The following is a 26,274-nucleotide window of genomic DNA, read 5'->3' on the forward strand; positions in this document are numbered from 1 at the left end:
TTTGCTCACACCTCAAATTTTCATACCTCTCTTTGCATAGCAGTCAACAATGGATGTCGCTCTGGAACTCCTGGATCCTCTTGTCCTGGACAAAGCCTACGCATGGGCTCTCCCCTCGCCCGGCTTCAGCGTAGGGAACTCTTCGTTTTCAGACTTTTCGGCCGCTAGCACAGCGCCTGCGTCCCAATGGCCACGCGACAACATTTACCGTCAAATTCTATCGATTCTCGTCATTACTCAGCTCGGCGCAACTTCTCTCTACCTCTTTTTCAGCTCTCTATCCTACTACCTTGTCTTTGATCGCCGGCTCGAGTACCATCCACGCTTCTTGAAGAACCAAGTCTCCCAAGAGATCAAATCATCGCTCTTCGCCATCCCCTTCATCAACCTTTGTACCCTGCCTATTTTCCTCGCTGAAGTGCGCGGCCACAGCTTGATCTATACCAACACAAGCGAATATGGCTGGCCCTGGCTGGTGGCTTCGGCCGCTCTGTACATGGCTTTCAATGATTTTGCCATTTACTGGATTCATCGCCTAGAACACCACCCTAGCGTATACAAGTACATCCACAAGCCACACCACAAATGGATTGGTAAGTGTCCTCGGTCTCTTTCAGATGTCTTGCATTTTTGTCGGTCTCAATACCAATGCTAATTTTAACAGTTCCTACACCATGGGCTGCGCTAGCTTTCCACCCGCTTGATGGGTTCGTCCAATCCTTGCCATACCAGTGAGTATTCTCTAGACCATTTCCTCAAAACCTCATTGCTAAATCTCAAAAGCATCTTCGTTTTCATCTGCCCCATGCAGAGGCATCTGTACATGGTCCTCTTTGTTGCTGTCCAAATTTGGACCATCTTCATTCACGATGGCGATATGATTACTGGCCATTGGACAGAGAAGTGGCTCAACAGCCCCGCCCATCACACACTGCATCACATGTACTTCACAGTCAACTACGGACAGTACTTCACCTGGGCCGACACCTACTTCGGCTCTCACAGGGCGCCGCAGCCAGAGCTGGACCCTATTCACGATGCGCTCAAGGTCATGCGTGCGAAGGGCTTAGTGGATGAGCAGGGCAACCCCATCAAGCACGCCAAGAAAGAGTAGACGATTCACGATATCACTTCCTGGGGGAGTTCATGAGTTTTATAGATTTCCTTGAGGAGACAAGACGAGATATGGCAGATCATTGGTTAAAGACAGCCAACTAGCTTCTCAGGCCCTCACTTTTTGGACCTGCGGGTCATTTTGGTATGATAGATCTCCTCGTTACAGCGAGAACCTTATAGCAATATCTAATGTTAATGTAATACCAAGAAGCGCTCGCTCATCCCAACACTGTCATTGATGAACGATTATGCCGATCTGATGGTGTTTGAGTAGCATTATCAATCAACGATTGCATGAGCACGAATGACACGCCAACGCCCTAAATCACGCAGAGTTACACACGTGGAGAAGCTCTGGCTCCAATTGAGAAAGTTGTTGCTTCCGCTACCCCGACTTGTTTCGTCACGTCACATCGCAAGATTCGCGAATCAAACAAGTTTGTCAAAAGCCGCCTGGACTTCGGTAACCTTCTATCGGCTTTGTGGTTTTCCCATAGGATGGGTCGGGCGATATCCATCCGATCGCAATGTTGAAAATGGCAGGCCCGCAGGACACGGCCTTTTGACCCCGAGCCTTGGCGCCCAACGTAGAAGTCTATGCCGCAAACTTCCTATCCCCGACAATCCTCAGCCGCACGCGCGACCAGCGTTCTCGATCCGCAATGCCCGCGTCAACCAATGTGCAGCATCCGATTGAGCTGTCAAGCGGTTCCAACACGCCGGTCTACCCTGTTCTCTAGGCTCCTCCCCCGCATTTCCCCATGCACCCCAGCATTGCGAAGCGAAGAATGACGCATACCCGATAGGTTTGCGGAGACATGCGAGTGAAAACCTGGGGAAGGTGTTGCCAGTATGGTGCGACGGATCCCAACGTGGCAATCCAGGTCAGCCTGCGAGAGCATTTCGCATCGAGCTTGGTTGCGCGTCGTGTCGGCCATTGTCGGAGCGCGACCTTGAGGCTACACGAGTAGCATAAGTAGCACGCGATATCTCCTGGAGTATGGCTTGAAGTATCGCAAGCTCTCGAGCCTCGTCTGTCATTATCACATTGTTGACTCTGATCATCACATCTGGAACATTGTCCAAACTCCTCACCACTGCCAATTACAGGTCAATATGGCTCAAGACTTGAAGAAGGCTGATGTCTTCAACGAACGGACTTCCAGCATCGACAAGATTGAAGATATCACGACTGCACGCGAACATGCGGATCAGATCGCAAATCTCTCTGGCATCGAAGCTACAGCTGCTTCGAAGGCTGCTTGGCTAATCTCCATGACTGTTTCTCTCGGTGGCCTCCTTTTCGGTGCGTAACTCTATTCCTAAGTTGGATTCTGAGATCCGACCTTGCTGACTTTGTCGAGGTTACGATACTGGCTACATCTCTTCGGTGCTCGTGACTATTGGCTCATCTCTCGGCCACGAACTCACGTCCTCCGAGCAGGAGCTCGTCACATCACTCACCTCTGGAGGTGCCCTCGTGGGAGCCGTCATTGCCGGTATGATTGCCGACAAATATGGTCGCAAGCTGCCAATATTTCTGGCATGCGGCGTCTTCGTTATCGGCACCATACTCCAGACGGCTGCGTATCACCTCCCACAGTTCGCGGTAGGCCGCTTCGTCGTAGGCCTGGGTGTTGGCTCGGCGGCTATGATAGTTCCTCTCTACATATCCGAACTGGCGCCAGCCAAGTATCGCGGCCGGATGATCGCCTTCAACAACATGAGCGTCACCTTTGGCCAGTTTCTTGCGTCATCCATCGGTGCCGGCTTCGCACAAGTCGGAGGCGCCAACTCGCAAGCCTGGAGAGCAACAGTTGGCATCGGTGCGGCACCCGCCATCCTCCTTGCCGGTCTTCTGACTCTCTGCCCCGAGTCTCCCCGCCAACTAGTCGCACACGGGAACGTGGACCAAGCCAGTATTGTCCTCACGCGCATCTACCCAACATCGACCGAAGAGCAGCGACGCGCGAAGATCATGAGCATTGAGATGAGCATCAACGAAGCCACACAGACTATGGTGGATGATTCGGTGTTCAAGACTTTGGCCCGTATCTTCACCACAGCGTCCACTTTCCGCGCCGTTTTTACAGCATGCACGATCATGGCCATTTCGCAACTGTCGGGCTTCAACACACTCATGTATTACTCAGCGACGCTCTTCAAGATTGTCGGCTTCAACAACGCGACCGCTGTCGCCATTACCGTTTCCGCTACGAACTTCATCTTCTCGCTCGTCAACCTTGTCATTGTCGACAAGTTCGGCCGCCGTCGCATTCTCTTAGTAACGATCCTGGGGATGAGCGTCTGCCTTGTCATCGCTGCCGTCAGCTTCTCTTACATCCCGATTGATCTCCGCACATTGGCTGTTCAGAGCGAAGAGATTGGCTGGCCAGGTTATGTCCTCATTGCCACGATCATCATCTTTGTTGGCTTCTACTGTAAGTACCCTCACTATGCTGAAGTCGTTTTTGTCTTCCCTTCCGCTATCACTAGACCAGTGCTAACTTCAATCAGCTAGTGGTGTGGCTACCGTGGCATGGATCGGGACCGAGCTGATTCCTATGGAGGTCAGAGCTGTTGGAACGATGTTGAATACGGTCACATGCTGGAGTACCAACATCATCATCGCCTCGACTTTCCTTTCCATGATGAAAGGCATCACCCCATCAGGGGCCTTCGGCTTCTACGCAGGCATCTGCTTCGTCGGCTGGCTATTCGTTATCTTCTGCTTCCCTGAAGTCAAGGGAATGCCACTCGAGGCCATCCGCGAAGTGTTCGAACACGGATTTGGCGTCAGATATGCGAGGAAATGGCAGAAAGAGAACAGGGAGTTTGCAAAGATTAATGCAGGCAATTCACAAGCCTTTGGTCACTAATCAGAGGTTTTCATGTATGGATGACATGAGCCTGGCGAGTAGGTTCTTTTCATGTGGATATCTTAGTTGCGCTTGATATGTCGCTTCTCGCGACGCGACGAATACATTGCTTTACTTCAACTTGCACAGGTCCCAAGCACACATATGGCATGCATGCGGTGAAGTGATGAGATAATATTTCGGTGTTGGTGTCAAGTCCCCTAACCAAGTACCACGGTTCCAACACCGGATCCCCCAGCCCGTAGCCCTACCAACCGGACCCCTTACCAGGCCAGCATATCAACAAGACATGCAAAATACTTCTCCTTCCTACCCCTCCAGCCACCTCCGTCTAAACGCACAAGCAAAGTCCTCACGATGCGCAAAGCAAGCCTCATCGCCATCCTCGCAACCGCCATCACCAGCGTAACAGCCATCGACAAAATCGGCCGCTCATCTTCCAGCTGCATTGCCTACGCCGTCACCGATGAGGCCTGGACGGAAAACAACATGAGAAGACGGCGGGTCGTATACGATACCACGAAGAGCATTCTGCATTACGACCAGACCATGTATAGTATTGGGTGGATGTGGTCGAACGAGAAGGAAGGTACGCAGCGTGTCATATCCCATCAGTTGTTGATTGACTACTGACTGTTGGCATTCATAGCATGCAAAGCTCGTACGGTAGATACCGTCGTGTACTACAACGGCATCGTCGTTCCGGCAGGCGCATACGTTATCGACAGCAGCGAGATACTGAGTGAAGATGGGGATCGCGCGCATCAGTGTCTTTTGGATGTGTTCCGGACTACTTTGGGAAACAACCTGAACTGCACAGTATGATTTAGGTGTGGAGTTTAGGTAGTGAGGAGGAAGGGATCGGCATTGAACTTCGGGGGGTGGGGACTTGGATTTGCATTTGCAGACTATTGAACGCGAAGGTACATTTTGAATGGGATATGTTGCGCTTCGAGATAGAGGGACAAGCTTCTTCCTACGCTTCCCACCTCTTCGTGTTATCTCCACTCTTCACCTGCAAGTAATTCCCAGCAATCGGGGCTTTGAGCCCAGCATCCACAATGAACTTTGGCCAGTCAATGCCGAACCTGCTGCTAACAGCCTGTTGATGCGCAGCCGGGACCGCGAAGTTTGCCGGCTGCTCATGCAGCAAGAATACGTAACGATGAGTGGGAGGCGCGCCAGCGGGTGGTGCAGGACCAAAGTACGACGAAGGTGTTGTGGCTGTCGTAGTGAGGACTGATGTGCCGTTCTGCTTGGTGCCGGATGGCGTGTAATCCTGCAGAAGGGCATGCAGGACGGTTGATGCACGGCCGTTTTGGGTGACGTCGATGTCTGAGCAGTGTCAGTGTGGTGCGTTTTCGATAATGAAAAGGGGACATACCGATCATTGCAAGCAGGTACTTTCCGCTGAGTGTTGTGTTGGTGAGACCAATGACAGGAGCCTTTGCCGTTGCTGTTTTACATCAGTATGGCACATCATTCTTTGCACATCGGGTTCATACTTGATTTCCTAACAACGAGACCGGGACTGATGTACTGGGTCCCGTAGTAGACATCCAGCGTTGCATTGGTGGCAGGAGTGAAGCCCGAGGGCGTTGTCTGCGCGGTGGCCGACGCAGCGAGGACCAGCGAAGATACAATGGTCGTGAACTTCATTTTGACACGTTTTTAGTAGGAGTGATGGATATCAGGGTCTCAGACGGTGATTTTCTGAGAGCAGTCGACGAACAACATCATAAAGGCCCCACTGTGGCATGATTTGGTCTGGCGGCTCCACTACAGCCATGCTATCGACATGCGGGTGCTCTGCAACATGTTGAGTACAGGCCAAGAGAAATTTAGAAAGGCAGGATGTTTATAGATGAGGCTTGAATCTAAGCGAATCTGATATGTTGCAGGCTGAAGGGGCCTTCATTCCGACCCCTGTCGCCCCCGCAAACTATACATACGTGTTATCGGCACTTGACTTGAGTGTCTTCCTTTCCGTCGCAAGCAATTTTCCAGTGTTGAATCTCGGGATGAAGTTCTTCCTCGCTCTTGCTATAGGCTTGTCTGACACGGCTTTGGCGTGGTCACATGATAGACGAGTCCAACTTGATGTCCCAGCTTCGGGTACCCAATTCTATCAGCTGCGGTCCTCGTCGTACGTCTAATCCTTTGGAATATTCTATATTGAATCGCTGAATATCGAACACAGCGACGATCCGTCCCTGGACAGCCAATGGGTGTCTCTGCCAGTCAGTTCTTTGGACATACGCACCTACGTACTCAGCGACAAACAGGATGCCGCTAGCAAGTTCTATCTCGTGAAGTACAATGCAACGAACACGTGGGAGCTTCATGCGGCCGAGGATGGGGATCGACAGGTGGTGTTGCATAGTCGAAATCAGTCTAGTGAACTCCTATACATGAGCGATGTACTGCGTCCGGGTTCGACCGGCGTGCTTGAGGGAGAGTTGGCGGAGTGGGGGGTCTTCATCTTGGATAACAACGTCCTTGATGTTAGAGATGGGAGTGCGCTAACGGAAAGGTCTTTCGTAGCTGTGCACCCGGAAGCTGAAGGTGGTGTGTATGAGATTGCGCTGTATGATGGTAAGTGCTTTCCTTCGAGCGGCCGGGCTTTGATGTTGACACAGTTCAGGACAAGGCACTGCTTCCTTGAGGACGCTGACCGGTATCGAACTGAACTTTGTGAGGCTTCCAAGGATTTAAAGTTGTACACAGTAAACTCAAGAAGTGTGACATGGTCCAAGGCAGCAAGTGGTTCTGGCTGTTGGTGTTGTTTGTCTGTGCGGCTATCGATAGCGACTTCCCAAAAATCCAACTCCAATCTTGGCATCCCACCAACGCCGCTCCCATTGTCGACAATCCACCAGCCCCGCCCCTGCGCCCGCCGCCTACACACTGCCCCGATACCAGTCTCTGCTATTCTCACCATGCCGGGCGCCAAGACCACGCTGCTCATCGAGGGCACCTTCGAGGAGCTTACCGACGAGTTCGCACAATACATCGACAGCCTCAAAAAATCCCAGGGCGACGAGAGCGCCAACCTCCAGGGCGAGAGCGCGGACCTGCTCAAGGAGAACAAGAAGGACGATGTGCTCAAGAAGCTCGTCGTCGGCAGCCAGGCGCTGAACCAGGCGCCAGAGAAGGGTACGGCTGCCGCAATGACTCGAGGGGTCGTTCTGATGGAGAAAACACCGGGCTAACAATGAGTGCGCAGAGTTTATCGCGGCCTACAACCTGCTCATCCACCTCGTAAACCAGTCGCCAAATGTCTCCATCTTCATCCCCAAGATGTGCCAGAACCTGAGCACGCCCATCTCCTCGTCGCCTCTGAACGGTGGTGGTCTTGCGCTCTCCATCCTCAGCACCATCTTCAACACCACCCAGCCGGACAGCGAGACGCGCTACCACGTGCTCCTTGCCATTCTCCGTGTCATTCGCGCCACATCAAACTTCGAGACACTGCGACCACAACTCAAGCAGCTCGACAGCTGGATAGCCGCATGGAAGACCGGGGAGGAGGATTCGCGCAAGCTCTACCTTGCTGTGAGCGACGTCGCATCGGACGCAGGCGAGGAGGAGCAGGCATACACATATCTGCTACGCGCACTCAGGACATTCCCTTCAGAGCAGGCTTCGTCCCCAGAGGCTCGCGAGCTCTCTCTTCGCGCCCTCAAGTCGGCCCTCACACACCCGACTCATTTCGATTTCCAAGATCTCACCGATCTCGACTCGATCCAGGCCCTCCGTAACTCCGACCCCATATACTTCCAGCTCCTTGAAATCTTCAACTCCGATCTTCTAGATGACTACAACGACTTCAAGGACGAGCACGATGGCTGGGTTGAGGAGTCCGGCCTTGACGCCGGTGCCTTGAACCGCAAGATGCGCCTCCTCACCCTTGCGTCCATGGCTGCTTCAGCGGGCCAAGCCAGGTCGCTACCTTACGAGAGGATTGCAAAAGCACTACAAGTACCATCCGAAGACGTCGAGATGTGGGTCATTGACGTGATCCGCGCTGGTCTCGTCGAGGGCAAGCTCAGCCAGCTCAACCAGACCTTCCTGATCCACCGCTCAACATACCGCGTCTTCGGCGACAACCAGTGGAGAGAGGTAGCCTCAAGGTTAGATTTGTGGCGAAACAGTCTGCAGGGTGTTCTGCAGGTCATCCAGCAGGAGAAGCAGAGGTTCGCACAGGAGAAGGAGGAGGAAGCAAACAAGGCCGACCAGAAGGCCGATATGGCGTCGCGGTTCGGCGGAAGGGGCGGACAGAGGAAGCAGCAGAGAGCCATTGATGACGATATGGACTAAGTGGTTACGTCGTCTTGGTGCGCGTTTCCTTCTTTCAAAAGGTGTCGGCTTGGGACGGATGCATTATGAGGCTTTTCAGGTTCATGAACAGCAGCCCTCGAGCTGCATGATAGACAATGCAATTCAGATATATTGATTCTTGAGCGTCTCCCTATAGACTATGAAGCCTGTGTCTGCACAAAGGTGATGTTGATGGGCTTCACGCCACGCTCCTTGAGCTTCTCCACAACGTCCCGGTAGACCTGGTCAGGCTCCTGCTCTGCGTTGATCTTGACAACCCTATCCTGCGACTCGAATTCATTGACCACGGGCATGCTTGTCTCCACGAATGTCCTGAAGCGCTTCTTGATACTCTCGAGGTTGTCATCAGCGCGTCCCGATGTCTCGCCGCGGACGAGAAGTCGCTTCTCCATAACAGCTTCGGAGCATTCGAAGAAGATGGTGAACTTGGAAGGGCAGACGGAGCGTTCGAAAGCGTGGGCCTGGTCGAGTTTGCGTGGGAAGCCTATCATGTTAGACCATGGACTGGAAAGAAGCTGCATGGGTCATCATACCATCAATCAAGAACAGTTTTCCGTGGTTCTCTCCGCTCTCCATGCTGGCCTCCATTGCGTTCTCCAACAGCTGAACGGTAACCTCCATGGGCACAATAGTGCCTTCCTTGATGTACGTCTTGATCATCTCGCCGAACTCGCTGCCCTCGCGGTTCTGCTCTTCGCGCAGCAGATCACCAGCAGAGAGATGCTTGAAGCCATAGTCACTGACGAGCTTCGTACATTGCGTACCCTTTCCGGCACCGGGGCCACCAAGGACGAAAAGGACGGTCACTTCGTCGCTGGACCAGCGGGGAGACTCGCGCGAGCCCGCAGCAGTCTTTTCAATGGCAGGCATCTTTCTAGTGGGGATGTGAAGGCTTCACTTGTCCTTTGCCGCTGGGGGAATGGCCTTGAATAGGTCCTTTGGGTTGGTATCCCTCGCCTTTTCGCTGATCAATTATCGCGTTGAACAGGTATGTGCCTAGTCCCAATATCGCGAGGATGGGCCAGACTTTGAGTGGGGATTTCGAGGGAGGTGTTCGGATGTGTGTCGGAGGCTGCAGAGGTTGAGATAAGAGGTCAGTGTATGCGTCGCATGTATTTTGTATCATCTCTACTCACTTCGTTCGGGCCGGTTGGTTCGCCGGGTTGACGGAGGCGAGATGCGTTTATCCTGGAGGAGGAGAAGGCGCGAGCTGCAAGAAATTGAGGCTGGCGAAGGAGGATACGTTGGCGCGAGATTAGCGAAGACATGATGGTTAACATGGCGGTATGCAGCAGGGGCGACTGTCGTGGCTGCCCGCAGTTGCTCTGATCACTAGCCCAAACGCGACTAGCGTCCACGTACGATATCAGGGCCCAGGCACCCAGGCTCCACCTCCAATGTTCCTTGGTTCCAATACAGACACAGACTTTCACCAGCTCGGTGGCATCTTGATACTTGCTAACAAATATTTCCGGCTAATTCACTAGCACAGCAACACATTGTCTTACAAGCTTTCAAGCTTGTCAGCCCGGCGGTCATGACTGGTACCAGTCTCTTCTCCCGCGCTCACAAGCCGAGAGGGTCTCCGCCCAAGAAGATGCGCGGCTTCCTCGCCTTACCCGGTGAGATCAGAAACCAAATATACGGTTACTACTTCGACTCGGAGCGTCGCTGTGAGATCGCCAGCAAAGGATCCAAATTCACGCAGCGGAAGCCACAGACTGTCAAGTTGTCATCAAATGTAATCGCTACAAATAGCACGACTCCTGCGCCTGATCCTGAGATGAACGCGACTCCTCCTGTTGTGATTCGCTTCTCGAGATCACTTGGCAAATACAAAGCTGTTCAGGGCCTGCGAACGAACTGGCCAGGCTCGCTATGTGCGCTAAGTCTTGTTTGCAAGCAAGTCTACGCAGAGACAGTGAAGTTGCTCTACCAAAACACGACTTTCGTCTTCGATGCGCCAAAGCGGATGACAAACTTCTTCAAATATGCCTCGTCCATCCACTTGGGAAACATTACCAGGTTGCATCTCCACTACAGTACTTATGGAAATCCAAACAAGACCGTGGACGTGGTTTGGCAAGAGAAGCATCATCAAAGTTGGTAAGTATGGTTGCGATAATGACGGACTTGGACGTTGTCCGGTATGCTACACGCAGAAGTAACTAACGCCATGTCCACTTTCAGGCAGCGAGCTTGCGAGGCCGCCTCGAAACAGCTTACTGGCTTACGCGAACTTGAGGTCTGTGTAGAGCTTCATCATGGCCCTCGAAAGATCAGCCTGCGAGAGAAATGGATGACACCTCTGCTTCAGTTTCGTCGGCTAGCGTCACCAAAGAAAGCCGCGCGCGGGACCGTGGAGCCACCACCGCCTGATCAGCGACAGCCAGGTCTTCTGATCGTCAAGGTCAAGTTCCAGCATCTTTACGCCAATTACGCGTCATATACTGGTCTCCGCGGACTGGACCAGGCAAAAAGGGAGTTGTACCTACTCTTCGGGCAGGCTATCGGTCTGGCGATCACAGGGGCGACAGAAGAAGCGGCCCTGTCTGGGTTCAGAGAAGCGTATGAGGGGAGGCATGCACAGTATCAGCCCTATCTCCCAGCCTCTTGGGCGGGTCCATAAGGTTCCCGAAGATATGGCTGTACCGGGTGTTGAAAAAGTCGGTCAAAGAAAAGGTTGGGGGATTGAACAGATATTCCGAGGGACCTGATGTGGGCATTCTATGTGCCACTTGGTATTGCATTAAAGCATCATGCTCATGCACATGAAGGGATCAAATATGCTCAGACCATATTACTGGATATAGACTGATGGTCTTCATTGACATTCACTAAATTCTATGGTCTACGCAATGTCTATCCTCTAAGTGATCGCAAATTTCCAATGCCATGTAGTCCGGCAAAACGCGACTCTTAGATCAAACTACAAATCACTCAGCTCAAGCACTGGGGTTCTGCTTAGTAGCCTCATCATCAACTTGCGCCTTATTCGTAGCAATCTCCTCTTCAACCTCAGGCGGGAAGTCACCAGGTACGATACCAAAGACTCCAACATCACTACGACCCATACCGCCACCCTTCTTCTCCGTCTCCTCGCTCTCCTTCAACACAAAGAACCCAGGGTTCTTCTTCATCTCTTCATCGTCGAACTCAAACACACGCCAGTCGGCATTGAAGAACATGCGGTTGCATACACCCGTGCGCAGGAAGCCCGAATGCGAGACAACAGCAATGACTTTCTCGGGGCGGGAGTAGAGATCCTTGAGACACCTCTGTCCACGTGCTAGGATGGCCTTTTCGGTGAAAGCATACGGGTTCTTGGATCCGCCAGTTGTCTTGTCTGGGAACGAAGGGTCTACGACGGAGAAGTCGTACTGAGGGAATTCCTTAGAGATTTCGTCGATAGGTGTTCCAGTATCACACGGCTTGTCTGCGTTTTCTTGCCAATTCGCGTCAGGTATCACTGCAGTACATATCAGTATTAGTCACATATACATAATGTGTCTTGCTCAGTGACATTGCTCTTACCCTTGGTGCCTTTCTTGATAAGCCAGTCCAGCCCGATAGTGGCAGTCTGGAGCGTCCGCCTTTGAGCGCTGACAACGATGAGTTCAACTTCATTGCCGATCTTGCTCTCTTTCAGACTCTCATGTAGCTCGCGACATTGCTGCTCGCCCAGCTCAGTAAGTGGAGGGTCCCTGATAGACCAGTCGCTGGTGGCATTGTGTTGTGCCTGAGCGTGGCGAATGAGTATGAGCGTTGGCGGCATGATGATATATTACAATTGGATAAGAAGAGTGTATTTGGATGGTGGGATAGACGCGTGACGTAAGATACTTATGGATGGAATTGTTGAATGGTTTTCAAAATCGGATTGCAGGGTGACGCGCTAGTGGGGCGGATGTACCTGCATGGCGAATCTGGAATCGTCGATGACGCAGTCAACTGTCAATCCAGAATTGGCAGGAGCGACGAAGCAAGCTTGAGAAGCGGGCCGAACAAGAAGATGATAGTGCTAGTGCTTGACTTTCGTAAATGTTGTTCATTGATCGTGAAAGGCAGTGAGAGCCGCTCGTTATGCATGTAGACCGTCTACGCGGTGTTGTGCAGTCGTCGTCTACTCTTCCATTTTCTCCTCCTCCTCGTCATCATCGTCGTCTCCTTCCAGCGCCTTCTTTGCCAGCTTCTCAGCTTCTTCCCGGATGTCCTTGGGCACTTCCTCGTGCCTGCCCTTGGTAGGACCGTCGAGACTGCTGATCCATGTCATCTCAAGCTCAAACTCCTTGTCCTTGTTGTCATCGTGTGCGACGTAGATGATGCGTGCTGCCTCCTTGACACCCTCCTCCAGTGAAAGATTTCCCTCGGAGAGATTGAGTTTCTCGAGCTCTGACTTGGCGACCTGGCGGCCCTTGCCTGTAGCGGCACCGTAGTAGCCCTGTACACGTTAGTTCTTGAACATATTTAGGTCAAAAGGGTCTTCATACCCAGTATAGACCGCTTGGCTCAATCATGTAGAGCGATGGCCCACCGTGCTTTGCGCCTTCTTTCTTGCCTCCTGAGCCAACAGTAGGCCCTGATCCGACTTGACCATCTACTGGTAGCTCGGCCTCGGAGTCCCAGCCTGCAAGGATGGCGGTTATACCAAAAGGACGGACACTCGAGTAGAGAGTATACGCTTGGGCATAGCTTCCCATGCGGTCGGCGAGAGACGAAGAGGGGATGGGTGCCTTGTAAAGCTGCCGCCATTGGGCTGCCTCATCGCGGGCACGGGAGACGAAGTGGCGACCATCGGGGAGGAGACCGGAAGACACAATGCCCATGTTGCGGTCCACAGTTGCTATCCGCTTGTTCGCGCCGGGCTTGAGCAACTTGCTGCTGACGAGCTTCTCCAGAGCGAGTACGACGCCATCCTTGCACTTGATGCCGACCGCTGTGCCACCGTTCTCTACTGCCTTGACCGCGTATTCGACCTGGAAGTTTCGACCGTCGGGCGAGAAGACCGAGTTGGACAGGTCGTAACCTGTACCTATTGACGTCTACGCCATGGTTAGATCGACTGGGGTGCTTCAGCTGTTACGGTGGGGTGTTTACCATGGTGGGCGGTGTGGAGACTGAGAAGGGCGCTTTGTGTGTTCCGGGCGATCAAATGGACCGCAGATTCTAGGGAAGCAATTACGGGATTGTCAAAGGTTGGCAGTCGTGTGTCTCGGTGTTGATGATTCTAGGCAATGGTGTATCTGCGCAAGCTCCAGGTAGCTCACTAGCGCGCGTGCGTGCCAAGGCCGACACCTAGAGGCATCAACCCGCGTACGTGAACAGCAACTCGCGAGCATTGCAACTCTCGGTCCTCCTTGCTTCGTCCAGAACTGTTGGCGCGATCCGCCTCCTCGTTGCTGGCGCTACTGGTGTGTTCGCTGCCTGCTGTCCCGGCTTCTTCCGTCTGGGCCTCCAATTGCCCGCACCTCACATCCAAAAGTGCATACGCCCATACACATTTGATGAGTTGTCGTCCCAAATCGACCACTATTTGCAAGCTCTCAAGACACATCATTGGCTGCCAGCAGACTAGCCGGACAGGTTGGGTTTCAGCTTCGTCACTAATTGGACGTGGGCGACAAAATTATCAGAATCATCCCGCCTACACGCATGACCCCGACAGCACGCTATACTCAACGGTACATAAAGAACCACCATCACGCTGCTGCTAATTTTCTTCTTGCCCCCTCTTCACTGCTGACTTGGTCCAAGTATATTTGAACACCTTTCCGTTTGTTCTTGACTCACAAAGGCACCCTTTGTCATCCCCCGCCGATTGTCGTCAGCGCCCAACGCAAGCGCGGACAAGTACGATTCCAAGTTTCCATATACTAGCCAACGGCGAATTCTGAGCTCGAGTCTACAAGGTCTTTCAACGATATAGTCCATCACTGTATGCGCCTTTGTCGACTCCCCGCCTAATACAATACTTGAACCTCTGTTTTCCAGAACTTGCCCCTCATCCGCTTGCTGTTGAGACCCTAGAGGACATGCAGCCCATGCTCCTGCACCACTGCGACTGCACTCACGACACGCCCATCTCATTCAGTCCTTACGCCTTTTCTCAGAACATTTCTTGCGCAAACGTAAGCTCGTTCGTCTTCGGCGCTGGTAAACACTAACGTTACGTCATAGTGCGGCACAATATCTACGGGCATCAACGTTCAGGGGAAAGCAGCAGAAGACGCAAACATGCAACAAGATGAACTTACTCGGCTGTTCTCAGCCAACATGAACTTGTCTCAAGGCAACCCACAGCCCATGCAACCACAGATGCAACAGGAACAACCAGCGCAACAACAGCAACAGCAGGAAGAGGCTCCCAAGCAGATCGTCTACGCTTCTCAACACTACACTCATTCATATCATGTACCTACCCGCAGTACCTCCGAGCCAGCCTTGAAGACACACATCGAATCTTCGGACCTCGCTGCCGTACTTTTGAGGAACAGTATTGATCCTTCTCTTCTGTTCCCTTCCCAGATCGATCTCTTCCAGAATGCAGACGACGATCAGCGGCTACGTCTCCTCGAGCTCTGGCGTATATCCCCTCCATCAGGTCGTCAAGAACATCCAGCAGGCGTGGATTACAACATGTCCCGACAGCTCTACGATTGGCCACCTACCAGTCTCGCACAGGAGGAGGCCATGGCTAAGCTGAGATATGAGAGACAACAAGCGGAGTCCGCCCAGCAAGAGGCTATCCAGCAGCACCAGCAGCAGTTGGATCAGAGCATGGCGGCAGCAAGCGCTGAACCATACATGGCATCAGGCTACGAGATGATGGCTAGACGCGAATACGAGGAGTCATGCAGAGGCGAGAATGCGTTGAAGGAGTCGACCAAGTACAACCAGGCCACCGATCCAGTCTACAACAACACTGGCAGCAACGGCCTCTGGCAGAAGAATGTGGGCAGCGTAGCTGACATGGAGAACACTTACGGAGCATACGCATATGCACGAGAGTATGGGCTGCAGGGTGGTTATGGCGACGAGGAGATGGTCATGTGAAGCGTCCTCTCGTTGTGCCGGGCCTCAAGGATAGCTCAGGATGGATTGTTAAGCGTGTGCATGCATATGTGCATATCGAATTTCCTATATTATACCCAGAACTAGTTGTACACACGCACAGTCACGTGGGAGGTCTGTCAAGGATGAGATAGTTCAGTCAGTAGGATACCCATACATCACTACTTTGTGATACACCAATCGAGCCATGTTTAAACCTCGTTACATGGAAGAAGAGAACAGTGTCCATGATATTGTACATTTGAGCGGGATACTCTATTTCTTCGCCTTTCCACTGGGCCACTTCTTCCAACCTCTTCCGTGGCCCTTCTGCTTCCATTCCTGGATCAAAGCCGGCATGTTCAGCATAGCCTGTCTCCTCATCTCCAAGCGTCCCTTCAGTGTTCGCTCCCAAAGCTTTCCCTTGACCTTCTGTCCCTCGCCTGTGCCCTTGACTTGCAATCCTCTTTCTACCCTCCGCCTTTCCTTCTCGCCAGGCTTCTTGACAGTCCACGGCAGTAGGTCGACGACACCATGTTCCGAGGCAAGCTTAACAAGATCGGCTTGTTTCCGTAGACCATACGCGGGGGAGTGCCACCGTCCGGTTGCGAAGTTCTTGTGTGGGAGGAATGGATTTGGGTAGGGCAGGTCGTGTGCTTCTGGTGGTATGTTTGAATTTGAGGGCGCATTTGCGGGTCTTGCGATGGCCTCCGGCGCGGACGTCTCGGTCACGGAGGCATTGGGGTTGGTTGGTGGGGTTGTCGATATTGTGCTTGGGGTTGCGTGTGAAGTCGGTGATGCAAGTTGAGATGAGAGACTGGGGAAGAGCGATGGTGGCGGGTACTTTTGGAAGAAGCGCAGTAACCGCGGGGGCAGCGACTTTGCGATTTCGACAGACGTTTGGGCGCTCATGGTGGGTATCTTGTGGGTTGCGCTCGATGTGGGCGTGTCTGTTGGTGCATCTCAAAAGTTCGGTGCCAAGAAGGCGGTTTCGAGCTAGGTACGAGTGTCCAGGGCGGCCCGGGGAGCTCGCGCCTCCGCGTAACACTGTGAGCTGCCTGCCCAGGTGAGTACATCACAAGCGCCCACAACACCACCGTTTCCCACATACACCGCAGAGCTCTACGTCCCCGTCTGTTATTGTAGTTGCCAATCGAGGGTCATTCCGCATCACACACACAGCCATGGTAAGCTGCCCGCAGTCAACTTGGAGTCCATAGCTAATCGCAACAGTCGTCACCATTCTCAATAAGTACGCCTCCACCGAGACCACCCCGCATGCTCTTCTAATAACTTGAATAGACGGTGGCGCCTGCGTGGCCATGGTGGGCAAGGACTGCGTAGCCATCGCATGCGACCTGCGTCTCGGCATGCAAGCCCTCACCGTGTCCAACAACTTCCCCAAGATCTTCCAGTACGGCGACGTCTTCCTAGGTCTGACCGGCCTCGCCACCGACGTATCCACCGTATCAGATCTGTTCCGCTACAAGGTCAACATGTACCGCCTCCGCGAAGAGCGCAACATCAGCCCCCAGACCATGGCGAACCTCGTCAGCTCAAGTCTGTATGAGAAGCGCTTCGGACCCTACTTCATCAGCCCCGTAATCGCCGGTATCAACCAGACAAGCGGGAAGCCCTTCATCTGCGGCTTCGACAGTATTGGGTGCATCGACTTTGCGAAGGATTTCATTGTTAGCGGAACAGCCAGCGATCAGCTGTTCGGTACATGTGAGGGACTGTGGGAGCCTGATCTAGTGGGTTGTATCAGTGCGTGGTATCGGGCTAGGCTAACATCATAATAGGGCCCCGAGGACCTCTTCGAGACAATCTCACAGGCGCTGCTCAACGCTGTCGACCGAGACGCACTTTCAGGCTGGGGCGCACACGTATACATCATTGAGAAGGACAAGGTCACAAAGCGGTTACTCAAGGGCAGGCAGGACTGAGGTGTTGTATGGCACGTGGTGGCATATAATCATGTTTATGAGCTATGAGGAATGCTACAGGCCGCCGGGGGTCTGCCTCCAGGCTGTGACAGGATAATGGGAACGACCAAACTATCTTATGATACGTACGCGGAAGCACCCCAGATACGCCAATCTGAACAGTAGACGGCTAGACTTGGCCTCTGAATCAAAGTATCTCCAAGTCCACATATAATCACCCATGGTACAGCTCCTTCCTCGGGCTTGGAAGCCCGAAGATAACAGTACCCAACATCGGACTACACGTTGGACTGGCTCTACCCTTACGTATCGAGATCTACCTAGTGTGTGTGACACTGTTCCAAGGTGGTTCCCAGGTATCATCTAGGGAACCACATCATGCAGTGGGGCCAGGGTACTATCGATAGCAGCCACACACGTGATCTGGTGTCGCCTTAGCGTGCATGCGCCTTATAGTCCGCGCGAATCCTCCTCCGCAAGTCCACAGACCGTGACCCCTGCGAAACGAAGATGACTGCCGCCGTTTCGCCCCCAGCTGCTCGCAAGCAGCCACCGAGTATCGACGACATCCTCAAGGCCAAGCGCGAGAAAGAAGCGGCTGCCGCAAAGCCGAAGTTCATACCAAAGGCCGAGAGAGAGCGCATCGCGCTTGAGAAGCGCCAGAAAGAAGTTGAAGAGGCGCAAAAAAGGCGAGAGGCCTCCAACGGAGACAGCGACGCATGGCGACATTCGCAAGACAACAACCGCACAAATGGCCACAACAGCCACAACGGCTCGTCCTCGTTCGTACCCACTGGGCCGCGCTCGATGCGCGATGCGCCGACTGGACCGTCGTCCATGCGAAACGATCGCAGAAATGGAGATATGGCGCCTCCACCACCGCCGGACAAGAAGGGCAACAAGCGCCCTGCTGACGACACCGAGGCGGCCTTGATAAGGCAAAGATACATGGGCGCGGAACAAAATCAGTCGACGTTCTCGGCCAAGAAAAAGCGCAAGAGGACGACGGAAAAGAAGTTCAATTTCGAGTGGAACGAGGAGGAGGACACGAGCCACGATTACAATCCTATCTACCAGCAGAAAGCTGAAGCAAGCTTCTTTGGGCGCGGCCGACTAGGCGGCTTCTCCGAGGAAGTCACCAGCGCAGCGACAAAGAAGATGATCGATGCGATTATCGAGCGAGACCCGGAACATGGCAGAGAACGAGCTGAGCAGCTACTTGAAATGGAGCGACGGCGGAAAGACAGGGGCGGTCGCGCACAGTTGGACATGCACTGGAGCAAGAAGAAGCTGGAGAACATGCGAGAGCGCGACTGGCGCATCTTCAAGGAAGACTTCAGCATTGCTACCAAAGGAGGCGCAATACCGAACCCTATGCGCAACTGGGGTGAGTCAGGGCTTCCGGAGAAGCTCTTGCGCATCGTGGACGAGGTCGGCTACTTTGAGCCCTCACCTATTCAACGTGCGGCTATACCTATTGCTCTGCAGTGTCGCGACCTGATCGGAGTTGCTGCAACGGGTTCGGGTAAAACCGCCTCCTTCGTCCTGCCACTGCTTGCCTACATCTCACAGCTACCTCCTCTCGACGCGTTCAACCGACACGATGGCCCGTATGCCCTCGTCCTTGCACCGACTCGCGAACTTGCTCAGCAGATCGAAGTGGAGACTCGCAAGTTCGCATTACCACTAGGTTTCAAGACGGCTGTCCTCATCGGTGGTCACTCCATCGAGGAACAATCGTTCCAGATGCGTGACGGAGCCGAGATTATCATTGCCACGCCCGGTCGTCTGGTTGACTGCATTGAGCGTCGAGTCCTTGTTCTTAGCCAATGCACTTATGTCATCATGGACGAAGCTGACAGGATGATTGACATGGGTTTTGAAGAGCCCGTTAATAAGATTCTCGACGCTTTACCTGTCAACAACGAGAAGCCTGATAGCGAGATTGCTGAAGACCCCACTGCCATGAAAGCAGGAATGTACCGTCAAACCATGATGTACACAGCTACTATGCCGCCAGCTGTAGAGAGAATCGCGAAAAAGTATACACGTCGTCCTGCCATCGTTACAATCGGTAACCAGGGCGAGGCTTCCGACACTGTCGAGCAGCGTGTCGAGTTCGTCCAGGGAGAGGAGAAGCGGAAGAGGCGTCTCCAAGAAATCTTGAATACTCGCGAATTCGCCCCACCGATCATCGTCTTTGTCAACATCAAAAAGAATTGCGATGCGATCGCTCGCGACATCAAACATATGGGCTTCGCATCGGCTACAATCCACGGTGGAAAAACCCAGGATCAGCGTGAGGCTGCTCTTGCATCCCTCAAGAATGGGCAGATCCAGGTGCTCGTCGCCACAGACGTGCTCGGTCGTGGTATTGACATTCCAGACGTTTCCCTGGTTGTCAACTTCAACATGCCACCGAGTATCGAAACGTACACGCATCGTATTGGTCGTACTGGTCGTTTGGGAGCGGACTCTGACAAGCCCGGTGTTGCAATCACTTTCTGGGGTAATGAAGATGCGGATGTGCTATACGATCTCAAGCAGATCCTCATGAAGAGTGAGATAAGTAAGGTACCTGAAGACCTGAAGAAGCACGAGTCGGCGCAGCAAAAGGGCAAGAAGAGCATGGGCAAAAACATCACTTAATGAGTTGTAGGACCAGCATCCGTGAGGATGAAGATAGGGAAACAGTTGATTACATAGCTCTCCGTTCTTACCACAGAGAAGCACGGTGCAAGCCGCAATAGGAAGCAATAAAGCACAGTCGTCATAATTTTCCGAGACATGGGCAAACTGCCAACTGCCATGGCAGATGGCCTAATGCGCGACTCGGTAGTGCCGATCTACCCCGGACTGCCTGCACTCCTAAACTGCAACCCGTTAGCAAGTGGAGAAAGGCAGCGTCACTCGGACGCCCCGTCCTGTTGGTTTGCAATGCAAGCCGCGCGTGGTCAATTAGTGCACGCGCACCGTTGACGCTCGTACACGGAAAATCCCCGCCTCGATAGAAATAAGCCCTTACTCGATGTCGCTTCCTACCGGCCCGTTTCTCCTGTCATTTCTGTCGCCCTGCTGTGCGTTACGGTACCCGTCTCCTCTTCGAACTGATGGCGTCGCAATTCTGCCTCTTTGTGCCTGGTTCGTTGTTGCACGGAGGAGCTGCGTTTTGACCAGTTTGAGACGGAAGGCTCGGAATGGCGTCGCTCTCTGTCAACCTTGCTTCTAGCGGCACATCGTCTGTTTTCGCGGCGGAGTCGACACCGGCGCTGGGGACACTCGAGTCCGCCGGCGCTGGAATCACTGGAGGTAAGTTTCTAGCTGTGTCTGAGCAACGCGATTGTCCTGTACTGATGCCTTTGTAGGCTACACCGGCGATTCTCTTCCCCTTAAGATCATCATCGCGTTTCTGCTCGGTCTTTCGCTCTACAACGCCATCGAACTCATTGTTCTCGCTTTCGTTACTTTCCAGCGCTACCATGGGTTGTACTTCTGGTCGCTCGTCATCAGCGCATTCGGCATCATACCATACTCGCTGGGCTTCATCATCAAGTTCTTCCGCTTGTTGGACCCTGCGGCAAATGCTGGATATGTCGGCGTCGTCTTACTCACGCTTGGATGGTATCCCATGATCACTGGTAAGTTCGGTCAACGCTGGAGGCACCCAGCATGCGGCTACTAACAATGTCTAGGGCAATCAGTCGTTTTATGGTCGCGCCTCCATCTCGTTACAAACTCGCGCCGAGTCCTTCGCTGGACTCTCTACATGATAATCACCAATGGCGTACTGCTCCACTCAGTTACGACCGTCTTGACCTTCGGTTCCAATTCGAACTCGCTTTCCGATGCTACGCTGCGTCGCTTCGTTCGCGGATACTCGATAATGGAGAAAGTGCAGATGGTGTGCTTCTTCGTGCAAGAAACCATCCTGTCCATAGTATACATCAAGGAGACGGTGCGACTACTGAAACTCTCGGAAACTGTACAAGACGACGTGCGCAGTTTCGACGACAGCGCTGGCAACCAATCGAACGGGCACCTCAAGAACACAAACGTTCGAAAGACAATGTACCAGCTCCTCACTATCAACGTACTAATCATTGCCATGGATATCGCCTTGCTCAGCGTCGAATTCGCCAACCTGTACCTCATCGAGACCACCCTGAAAGGCGTCGTATACTCCATCAAACTCAAACTCGAATTTGCCGTCCTGGGGAAACTCATCCAACTCGTGCGCGTCCGAGCCGAATCCGATCAGAGCATGAACAACGCCTACGCACGCGGTAACAGCTTCGAACGCCGGAACACCCTGACGCTGGAAAAGACACAAAGTGGTACAGCGAGTGTGGGCGCATCGGCGAGACTCAACGGCAGCCTGCTCACGCACGACTTTGGCGGATCGCAATACCCCGACTTTGTGGATCCCCGACGCATCAGCCCGAACGTTACGCATGCGGAACCGGTGAATGGCGAGACTGGGTGGGAGACGCGAGGGCAGCAGGAAGATCAGGATAAGTGGAGGAGGCGGGTTAGAGTCAAGCGGGGGAGCTGGATCGATGAAGAGATGGACAAGCATAATATTGGGTGAAGTGGCAGTCTATACCCGACGGGTTGACATGCGGATCTCGACTTGCGTACGAACAGTACTCCGCCCGTCTCATCACAGACCAAGTGAACTTCGCACCGTTCTGTCGTATGCCCGGACATGGGTAGTACAACACTACACGATGTCCACCGGTGCATCGATATCGGAGTGGAGTACTTGCGCCATTCACACTACGAGATCATCGTCGTGGATTCTCCGTCCTAAGTACGACGATCTCTCAACAGATCCGATACGTCTCGACGTCTCAACCAGCAACCTTGATGCTATGTATCATCACCTTCCGTATCATTCTAGACGTCGGAAAACTGTCTCCAACATAGTTGCAGATGATACTACTGTAAGCTCCACACGATGGCATCTGCCCTACCCAACAACCGAAGGAAACGTTTTGCTACATCAGCTGGACCCAAGGTGAGGCACTGGAAGGGGATTTCCGCGACGCCTATCATCAGAGTCTGGAAACGATGGCAGTTGGAATGGGATTCTTGTGAGGAGTTCATCAGGATCCGTGTGTGCACGCTCTATCCAGGACTGAGCTTGAGTTTCAAGCGTCGTGCTTGGAAGACACACTACATAGATTTAGCCTAATTCACGGGTACTCATTCGTATGTAGTATCCAGTAGATAGACGTCTCATCTTACATACAAACAAGAAATAGCATGTTCTAATTACCCTGACAGTTAATGCTTCATGGCATTCCCTCTCGATTGACAAATTTCATTGATATTTTGTCATGTAGAACCTAAGCTATGGGAGACGGAATATTAATTTGACAAATATGGTGATGTTGATGTATGCGGGCACAACACCGAGTAGGAACGCTGTTTACAAAATGGCAATACAGGCGTGCTGTCTACGAACCTCGTGGTAACCGCAACGAGACGCCGTATATCCCTGTTAGCCATACTGCGGAAATGACATTCTACCCAAAGAAGCACGTATATTCTAGGTTTAGTATACTACCTCATGCCTCCCTTGTGTCTCACCTGCAGCCATCATCACCCATACGATAATATGTTGCACGGTATGTTCTATTTAATTTAGCTAGCTATCCCGCGACTCTCTAAACCTCTATAGTACTGCAGTAACGCGACGCAGACGAGCGACTCACAACTTCCGAAATCCATATATACCCATTCAATCAGGTCCTCTCGAAAAGAGAAGTATCGTCAACACAAGAGCTTACGTAATGCCTGCTGTCTGCGGTAAGGTCACGCATCTCACTGACACATCCATGTGGTGCCAAATGCTACCAAGGATTCTCAGCCGAAGAGGAACTAGGAAAAGCTGTCGGGACAGTAACAACTGTGCTGCTGAACTAACAAAAGACACGGTCCGATCTAGAGACAACTAGACAGTAAAGTCTCTTTAAAAGAAGTTAGAGTCTACCTTTAGTTGCGCAAAAGATATACCATGAAAGCTATAGGGGTTTTAGTATGCCTCATTTTATACTAACAGACTTTAACTTTACGTATTTTCTTTTAATATGCAAAACACCAAGCATCCTGAAGGCTGTCAATCATCATAGCTGCAACGACAAGATATACTATTAGCATGAAGTCATCATTAGTCATGATGCTCAGGTCTTAGGCAGACATTAATTCGTAATCCAGTACTGAAGTAAACTACTCAAACACGTGGAGTTCAAGGGGGTATCATGCAACTCATCAACTGTCTCCCCAACACCAAATCTCTCTAGTTCAAGGCAAAAGCTTTTGCTCAAACTCATGTCGCTCGCGGTACTTAGCCAGAGCGATCGGAACCTCTCCACTGTAGCCCAGCTCGCCCTGCGCCTTCTCCAACTTCCTAGTCACTTTGCCGACAAGCCGAGCGATCCAACGATCGTTGGCCATGGCGTGTACCGTGTTCTGGCCAGCTTTGCGCATGCCCACCATGGTCTTGTTCGACGCATCCTTGAAGCCAGAGTCCACCTTCTTTAGGAATGCCTTGAAGCCATTGTCGTCATTGGCGTTCAGTGTGGTCCCTGAAACTTCGCTGCTGTTGGTGTTGACTGATGCAAGACTACTAGCTTCGCTATCAGACGTGGTGACACGTCTCAGCTCGCGGAGGACCTTGGCCTCCTCAAAGTCCTTATCCGACTCGATGACTTTGGTGGCTTTAACAATTGCGGCGACAAAGTTAAGAAGGTCTTGGTGGAACTGTGCCGGGAGATGGGCATGTGCGTTGACATGCATAGAAGCCTCGTCTCTCTTCAGCTTCCCGAGCTCTTTAAGATCCCGCACCTGCTTCGGGGTAGGCTCGGCTTCTTTTATGGCAGATTCCATCTCAAGCAGGTCGAAGTCGCTCTTCTTCTCCGGGAAGATGTGCTCATGGTGGGGAAACAGGAATGTGGGAATCGTGAGAACAGCATCCGCACCTCCTAATCGTACAACTTGCTTAAGTTCGACGGCATCCGGAAGAATCCTGTAAGCCATGACATCGGAGATCTTGAAGTGGGTCGTGATGTTGTAATTGGTGTTGATGGGGAAGTGGGCTTCGCTAGCAATCGGGCCCAATTCCACAGCGAAATTGGCATCTGCGCACCAGGCTGATATCCGCGCTTCCAATCTACGAATCTCGGCATCTTGGGCTGAGTAATGCTTGAAGAAGTATTTTTGCATCAAGACAGTGAACCACTTTCCTGAGCCAGCTGCAGTGACGGACTTGAACTTGACAGGATGGAAGTAGCAGATGGGGCTGAGCATCAAGCGGTAGAGGAAGGGTAGCCGATGTAAGAACTTCTTTACATTTGGGTACGATGTTTTGCGAAGAGTGGAGACTCTGATCGATTTGGTCGGTGGGTGAGGTATCGAGGGTTGCCCGTGGATCTGGGTACAAATCGCTGCCCGGAAATCATCGAGGTTTTCGATATCCAAGCGCACTCCCGGTTCTTCTTTTGACTTCTTCGTGTTTTTGGTGTCCTTTTCGTCATCGGTCAAGCCAGCCTCCGCTCGTGCCTTCGAGGCCTCTATCAGCATCTCCTTTGCTTTTGTAATGGCGCTCGTGTCGTTGATATAGCGAACCAGCTCTTTGTACTTTGTGTGGGCGCGCTCCTCATCTGGTGAGATCTTCTTGACGGATGAGAATGCGGATTTGGTGTCTTCAGCCTCAGTCGGTATTTTCCCCGCAGTCAGGTTTCTGACCATATCAGCCGGACGGCCGTTGGCGTTGCCTTTCATCGTTGCCGCTCTGAGAATGGCAGTGTTGGTGACGACTACAGATTCGTCGTCATCTGGTTCTGGAACGCCGTACTGTACGTCTCCAAAGGTGACTTCCCAATCCCCACCCTTCACATTCGCATACACATCGTCGACGGTTATCTCGCGGAAGAGGGGTACGACGACTTTGTCAACTTGAATGCCGAGTTCAATGTCGTCAGCTAGCTTTATCCCGGCTTCAACTCCATGAGCAACAAGTGTCATCGTGGACAGTGAGAGCGTGACTCCTCGGACGACGAAAAGTCCCTTGACTTCAGTGTCAATCTCAAGAGCAGGCAGGTCGAAGAAGGCTATCTGATCGTTGATAAAGTGTAGGTCTCGTAGGAAAGTCTTTCGTAGCGTGCGACGCGCCAGTGCAGCAGGTGCTTCGAATTGGAAGAGGCAGGTGATGAAGAGTACAGGCCAGCAGAGGGACCAGAATACCCAGTACAGAAGCCATGATGTGGCGCATACTGCGTAGATGAAGTTGACAGTTGCAAATATGGTCCAGACGGGAACGAAGGGTAAGATACGATGGCCATAAGCCTCACCTAGTAAGATGGCGTAGACAAGTATGGGCGCTCCAGAGATAACCCAGCGTAGCGGCCAGGAGAGAGTAAGGGCTGCCAAAAGAGTGGCAGTGAGAAAGGCATCCGGTATTAGTCTACTGGTAAGCTCGCGTTTGCGTTCTGGCTCAAGCGAAGGCCCAGGTGCAGTCGGCGAGGGGACAGGTTTTCGCTTGGAAGCAGCCGGCGCTTCACGTCTCGGGGGTGAATCCATGCCTTTGAGGCTCCGGAAGGTAGAGGGGTAAGGTCAGAGGGAGTAGAGAATCCGAGGGAGAGAATGCATCGTGTTTGTGGAAAATGACCTAGTGCAGGCGCGGTCATCCAAGCCCTGGAGCAACTCGGCTCTGTTGGTGTGACGTCATGTCCACTGCCGTGTTCGGACTACCCCCGCACCCAAAGCAGAAGGAACAATGTGAGCCAGACCTGATTTGTCGCAGGAGAGGGCATGATGGCTGCCGCGGTTGGCCAAGATGTGCCTGTATAACCGTTGGATCACCGCTTCCACCTGTCGATCGATTGTCCTGAAGCCCAGGTTTCCATGTATTGAACGGTGACGTAAACGCGCTAGTAGCT

General features: G+C 52.7%; 14 protein-coding genes across 14 annotated transcripts; 8 read left to right on the plus strand and 6 right to left on the minus strand.

Annotated features, from left to right (window-relative positions):
• Positions 1 to 49: 49 nt before the first annotated feature.
• On the plus strand, positions 50 to 1,114 carry J4E93_007344 (uncharacterized protein; the record flags this gene model as incomplete). Its single annotated transcript, XM_049345254.1, has 3 exons — positions 50 to 593; positions 665 to 731; positions 784 to 1,114. The coding sequence occupies 3 exons, from the start codon at positions 50 to 52 to the stop codon at positions 1,112 to 1,114; spliced, it is 942 nt and encodes a 313-aa protein (XP_049197484.1).
• Positions 1,115 to 2,232: 1,118 nt separating this feature from the next.
• J4E93_007345 (uncharacterized protein) lies at positions 2,233 to 3,995 on the plus strand (the record flags this gene model as incomplete). Its single annotated transcript, XM_049345255.1, has 3 exons — positions 2,233 to 2,422; positions 2,481 to 3,557; positions 3,634 to 3,995. 3 exons carry the CDS (start codon positions 2,233 to 2,235, stop codon positions 3,993 to 3,995), a joined length of 1,629 nt encoding a protein of 542 aa, XP_049197485.1.
• A 976-nt stretch (positions 3,996 to 4,971) lies between these two features.
• On the minus strand, positions 4,972 to 5,654 carry J4E93_007346 (uncharacterized protein; the record flags this gene model as incomplete). The annotated part of the gene is made up of 3 exons (XM_049345256.1): positions 4,972 to 5,330; positions 5,380 to 5,451; positions 5,501 to 5,654. 3 exons carry the CDS (start codon positions 5,652 to 5,654, stop codon positions 4,972 to 4,974), a joined length of 585 nt encoding a protein of 194 aa, XP_049197486.1.
• A 1,280-nt stretch (positions 5,655 to 6,934) lies between these two features.
• Positions 6,935 to 8,315, plus strand: J4E93_007347 (uncharacterized protein; the record flags this gene model as incomplete). Its single annotated transcript, XM_049345257.1, has 2 exons — positions 6,935 to 7,151; positions 7,222 to 8,315. 2 exons carry the CDS (start codon positions 6,935 to 6,937, stop codon positions 8,313 to 8,315), a joined length of 1,311 nt encoding a protein of 436 aa, XP_049197487.1.
• Positions 8,316 to 8,473: 158 nt separating this feature from the next.
• J4E93_007348 (uncharacterized protein) lies at positions 8,474 to 9,206 on the minus strand (the record flags this gene model as incomplete). The annotated part of the gene is made up of 2 exons (XM_049345258.1): positions 8,474 to 8,820; positions 8,870 to 9,206. 2 exons carry the CDS (start codon positions 9,204 to 9,206, stop codon positions 8,474 to 8,476), a joined length of 684 nt encoding a protein of 227 aa, XP_049197488.1.
• Positions 9,207 to 9,733: 527 nt separating this feature from the next.
• On the plus strand, positions 9,734 to 10,965 carry J4E93_007349 (uncharacterized protein; the record flags this gene model as incomplete). Its single annotated transcript, XM_049345259.1, has 3 exons — positions 9,734 to 9,776; positions 9,824 to 10,442; positions 10,527 to 10,965. 3 exons carry the CDS (start codon positions 9,734 to 9,736, stop codon positions 10,963 to 10,965), a joined length of 1,101 nt encoding a protein of 366 aa, XP_049197489.1.
• A 316-nt stretch (positions 10,966 to 11,281) lies between these two features.
• Positions 11,282 to 12,111, minus strand: J4E93_007350 (uncharacterized protein; the record flags this gene model as incomplete). The annotated part of the gene is made up of 2 exons (XM_049345260.1): positions 11,282 to 11,805; positions 11,871 to 12,111. 2 exons carry the CDS (start codon positions 12,109 to 12,111, stop codon positions 11,282 to 11,284), a joined length of 765 nt encoding a protein of 254 aa, XP_049197490.1.
• A 348-nt stretch (positions 12,112 to 12,459) lies between these two features.
• On the minus strand, positions 12,460 to 13,436 carry J4E93_007351 (uncharacterized protein; the record flags this gene model as incomplete). The annotated part of the gene is made up of 3 exons (XM_049345261.1): positions 12,460 to 12,777; positions 12,827 to 13,378; positions 13,434 to 13,436. The coding sequence occupies 3 exons, from the start codon at positions 13,434 to 13,436 to the stop codon at positions 12,460 to 12,462; spliced, it is 873 nt and encodes a 290-aa protein (XP_049197491.1).
• A 1,173-nt stretch (positions 13,437 to 14,609) lies between these two features.
• J4E93_007352 (uncharacterized protein) lies at positions 14,610 to 15,389 on the plus strand (the record flags this gene model as incomplete). The annotated part of the gene is made up of 1 exon (XM_049345262.1): positions 14,610 to 15,389. The coding sequence occupies one exon, from the start codon at positions 14,610 to 14,612 to the stop codon at positions 15,387 to 15,389; it is 780 nt and encodes a 259-aa protein (XP_049197492.1).
• A 273-nt stretch (positions 15,390 to 15,662) lies between these two features.
• On the minus strand, positions 15,663 to 16,298 carry J4E93_007353 (uncharacterized protein; the record flags this gene model as incomplete). The annotated part of the gene is made up of 1 exon (XM_049345263.1): positions 15,663 to 16,298. The coding sequence occupies one exon, from the start codon at positions 16,296 to 16,298 to the stop codon at positions 15,663 to 15,665; it is 636 nt and encodes a 211-aa protein (XP_049197493.1).
• Positions 16,299 to 16,708: 410 nt separating this feature from the next.
• PUP3 (proteasome core particle subunit beta 3) lies at positions 16,709 to 17,332 on the plus strand (the record flags this gene model as incomplete). The annotated part of the gene is made up of 2 exons (XM_049345264.1): positions 16,709 to 17,140; positions 17,189 to 17,332. The coding sequence occupies 2 exons, from the start codon at positions 16,709 to 16,711 to the stop codon at positions 17,330 to 17,332; spliced, it is 576 nt and encodes a 191-aa protein (XP_049197494.1).
• A 378-nt stretch (positions 17,333 to 17,710) lies between these two features.
• Positions 17,711 to 19,981, plus strand: PRP28 (mRNA splicing protein prp28; the record flags this gene model as incomplete). The annotated part of the gene is made up of 3 exons (XM_049345265.1): positions 17,711 to 17,715; positions 17,743 to 17,750; positions 17,820 to 19,981. The coding sequence occupies 3 exons, from the start codon at positions 17,711 to 17,713 to the stop codon at positions 19,979 to 19,981; spliced, it is 2,175 nt and encodes a 724-aa protein (XP_049197495.1).
• A 548-nt stretch (positions 19,982 to 20,529) lies between these two features.
• Positions 20,530 to 21,920, plus strand: J4E93_007356 (uncharacterized protein; the record flags this gene model as incomplete). Its single annotated transcript, XM_049345266.1, has 3 exons — positions 20,530 to 20,641; positions 20,698 to 20,970; positions 21,025 to 21,920. 3 exons carry the CDS (start codon positions 20,530 to 20,532, stop codon positions 21,918 to 21,920), a joined length of 1,281 nt encoding a protein of 426 aa, XP_049197496.1.
• Positions 21,921 to 23,638: 1,718 nt separating this feature from the next.
• On the minus strand, positions 23,639 to 25,915 carry J4E93_007357 (uncharacterized protein; the record flags this gene model as incomplete). The annotated part of the gene is made up of 1 exon (XM_049345267.1): positions 23,639 to 25,915. The coding sequence occupies one exon, from the start codon at positions 25,913 to 25,915 to the stop codon at positions 23,639 to 23,641; it is 2,277 nt and encodes a 758-aa protein (XP_049197497.1).
• Positions 25,916 to 26,274: the final 359 nt, after the last annotated feature.

This window comes from Alternaria ventricosa (assembly GCF_023758065.1).
Source record: "Alternaria ventricosa strain BMP 2768 chromosome Unknown scaffold_13, whole genome shotgun sequence".
Classification (NCBI taxonomy): Eukaryota; Fungi; Ascomycota; class Dothideomycetes; order Pleosporales; family Pleosporaceae; genus Alternaria; species Alternaria ventricosa.